Raw genomic sequence first — 3,414 nt, 5'->3', positions numbered from 1 at the left:
TAAATGGATGAATGGGTCTGAGGTTTTCAGGGGTTCTTTGCGGTTCATCTGGCAACAACTGTTGACAAAATGAAATCAATAAATTTTAGCGCAAATCAATTAAAACACACCAGCCAGATTGAACGGTGGGTGTGCTGGGCGTTTTGCCTACATCTTCTGTTGGGCAAACGAAAATATTTGTCAATTTGCGGTTTTCACAAAATTAAATTTGTCACACACGCAGCGACAAGGCAGAATGTCCGGATGAGCTTAGGGAATTTTGCCTCACTTTGTGTGAAATTAATTCTAATTTATTTATACGGCTTATTAAAATTGTTGTAAGTTTAATTATTTAATTAAAATTCGGTCATATTTGATTTCCATCCCAGTCAGCAAAGCAAACATGGCAGTTGAAAGTTGAACAGAATTTATGAAATCAAATTGAGACTAGCATGGCAAATTGATCAGCTTATGGGATAAGCCCAAATAAAAAGAATAAATAGATTACTAACTAATCACATTTGGGTTGCCATTAAAGAAGTTTTCAAGATGTTATACTTAAATAGGGTAAATAGGATTTGATAAATTGAAATAATATGGGTTATTGGACTAATCCATTTTATTTCAGTTTAACTAGTGGATTACATTTTAAACCCAAGGGGCATTTCAATTGCATTGAAGTTTCAATCGTAGTAGCCTTTTAATAGCTCATCAAATTTGATTTAAAAATTCAAACATTCGAAATACTTTAAACACGGAAAATGAAAACCCCTGTTTAAACACGTGATAAAGGGAAACTTAGAGAGGTACATATACGAACAGAATCGAGCTCGGGCAGAACCAAAATTTTGCAAGTCAATACCGCCTAGGAGTACCTCCTTTGCTAATCCCTAATTAGACACTAAGAACCAATTTGAGTAGTGCACTGCGTTAATTGTCAGATCGAACATACAGCAGCCTAGAAAAGCTATTCATAAAATATCATCCGTCCGGAAGTCGAAAGTAAAGTCAGCAAACTGTTCAAGCGTTCTGCAGTTCAGCTGACCATGTTCAAGGACACCGAGGCTGCATCGACCAGCGGATTCGCACGGGAGGTGGGCGGTGCGCACTCGACACCTGACGCCCCACTGCCCATTCTCGGTGCCACGCCCCCCGAAGCCAGCCGCACGCTGGACCGCCGCCTAAACCCCAACGCACCTGAGTTCGTGCCCGACTTCAAGGCCAGCCAGGTGGCCAAAAAGCTGTTCGACGACCGTAAGTAGTGCACATTTTCTACAATTTGTAAAATTTTTAAAATTGGCCAACACATCGATTTGACACATGAAATCTTTTCTTTTGCGTAACACCTTATCGTATGGATTGCAATAAATAATAGTTATATGACTAACGATTTTTTTATGACCAATGTATGTAGTTACCCATACCCATTTACCCAATAAAATATAGGTAGCAAAATATGTCTTGTAGTAAATATATATAAAATTATTAAAATGATTGATTAACATTTCATAGAAACGTCAATGTAGCATAGTATTTAATAAACGCTAGACCAAGTTGGGAATTTTAAGCAACAAACGACACAATGGAGCACATTTATAATCTTATTGTTGCATAAGTATGCAATGGATGGATATGTTTGGATGGAAGATATTATGCTAGGGCCACTTTTTATTGCAATACCAAAATAAACTCATTACGTAAACCTAAATACATTATAATTAGATTTACTATTAAGTAGTTATAAAACTATCTGTATTGGTTAATTTGACGAATACCTTTTTTGTGTATACAATTACTTTACTATGGTATGTTAAGCTTTATAATTAATCTTAAAGATAAAAGTATTTTATTGTGTATTTTTTATTTAAAAAACTCGTAGTAAAATAAAAAAAAATCGTACGCCATTTTTTTAATATTTTTAAATTGGACTTTATAAAATTACATTTTAGTTTCACCCTACACCCGCTGGAGCACGGCCTCCTCCGAGGACATCTCCTACGGACCCCGCTACGAGTCCATCTGGCGTGAGGCCACCCTTCAGCAACAGCTGCGCCTTCCCAATCCTGACTTCAATTACAGTCTAGATCCCAGTGAGTATGAGGTTGGAGAACTGGAGTTCGACGAGGTTCAGGCCATGAACATCGGAGCCGAATCCTATGATCCCCTCGATCGTAGCACAGCAGTCAGCCAGGCAATGAATCCAAGTGCCGAGATTGTGGGGGACGTCCAATCGCAACTGGAGGAATCCCTGGATGAGGGGAAAAACCATCGCTTTCAGAACCGCCACTCCTCCAGACCGACCAGAAGATGCTGTCTGCTCATGTAGAAACCAAGGGCTGGCGAATTTCAATCATTTACAATTTATATTTACACCTGTAAGCAGATTAATTAAAATGATCCATTACTCTCGAACCAATAATGGGTGTAAATAAATATTTTGTATTCCAATTTAAAGGACATACATTTATAAGCTTTACAAATCCTGTGTTCATATCAAATATTTCAAAATAATATAATAGAATGAACAAACATTTGTGATTTTTTTTAAATTTCTTAATCCTCCTTAGTCTTCCTTTCAATATCAATTATATTTCCAGCATTCAGCTGGCTTTAAATCTTCGATAAATTAAATTCCCCAGGAATATTCCAACAGCGTTGCAATTAAGACGCTTTTCAGAACTTTCTAAATGCACTCCTTTCAAGCCCACTTACGGCAGACTGAGAGAAAGCAGGCTCCGTGTAGAAAGGTCGACTATACCTATGACACAATTTATAGCCTACATTTTAGCGCCCTAAACGGGTTTGTTTTACTTTTCACGAAGACTCTTGCCTTGCTGCCTTCAGCTACTTTGTCCTGACTTTCTAATGACGTTGAATATGCATGAAAAGTTTTGCTGCACGCAGAATTTTCCCACCAGGATGGCAGCTGAAAACTTGATTCACCTGTCTATGGGTTGCATGCCTGCAGGACCGCCTTCACTAAATAGCACTGAAAATAATTAATATTATATATATATTTTTGCAACTTATTATGGATTTATAGAGGCTGCAGGACCGCCCTCCCTAAAAAGCTATATAGTTAATGAATATTATGTATATTTACTTGCATAAAACAATGGTTTTCTAAAGGAATTTACCAAAGCAGCTTTTAAACAATTAAATAATTAAACCAATTTGAAATATTTTAATTATTTCAATTTTGTTCAAAACAGTGATAAAAATATTTGTCTATATCTTTTCCATTTTGTTTAATAATTTTTCCAGATAAGTTAAACATTTTTTTTCTAACTGCACACTTTTGGCATTGTCTGTTAAGCAAAGTGGCGACAACTTTCCATTTTTTCGCTTCTTGATTATTTTAGTTTCAGACTTTTATTTTGGATAAGAAAGGAAAACTCATAAGGGGCTTCGATGTGGTTGTGTGTGTGTGTGTGT

General features: G+C 36.6%; 1 protein-coding gene across 1 annotated transcript; it reads left to right on the top strand.

Moving 5' to 3' along the window:
• Window positions 1-693: 693 nt before the first annotated feature.
• Window positions 694-2,398, top strand: LOC108011637 (uncharacterized). Its single transcript, XM_017076829.4, has 2 exons — window positions 694-1,233; window positions 1,929-2,398. The coding sequence occupies exons 1-2, from the start codon at window positions 1,026-1,028 to the stop codon at window positions 2,303-2,305; spliced, it is 585 nt and encodes a 194-aa protein (XP_016932318.3). The 5' UTR covers window positions 694-1,025; the 3' UTR covers window positions 2,306-2,398.
• Window positions 2,399-3,414: the final 1,016 nt, after the last annotated feature.

This window comes from Drosophila suzukii, chromosome 2L (assembly GCF_043229965.1).
Source record: "Drosophila suzukii chromosome 2L, CBGP_Dsuzu_IsoJpt1.0, whole genome shotgun sequence".
Classification (NCBI taxonomy): domain Eukaryota; kingdom Metazoa; phylum Arthropoda; class Insecta; order Diptera; family Drosophilidae; genus Drosophila; species Drosophila suzukii.
Note: the sequence above shows the minus strand (reverse complement) of the source record. Positions and strands in the feature narration are given on the sequence as shown.

Coding starts and splice junctions, on each gene's coding strand:
- LOC108011637 (XM_017076829.4), top strand. CDS start 1,026: ATGTTCAAGGACACCGAGGCTGCATCGACCAGCGGATTCGCACGGGAG. Junction 1,234..1,928: donor CAAAAAGCTGTTCGACGACC/GTAAGTAGTGCA, acceptor ATTACATTTTAG/TTTCACCCTACACCCGCTGG.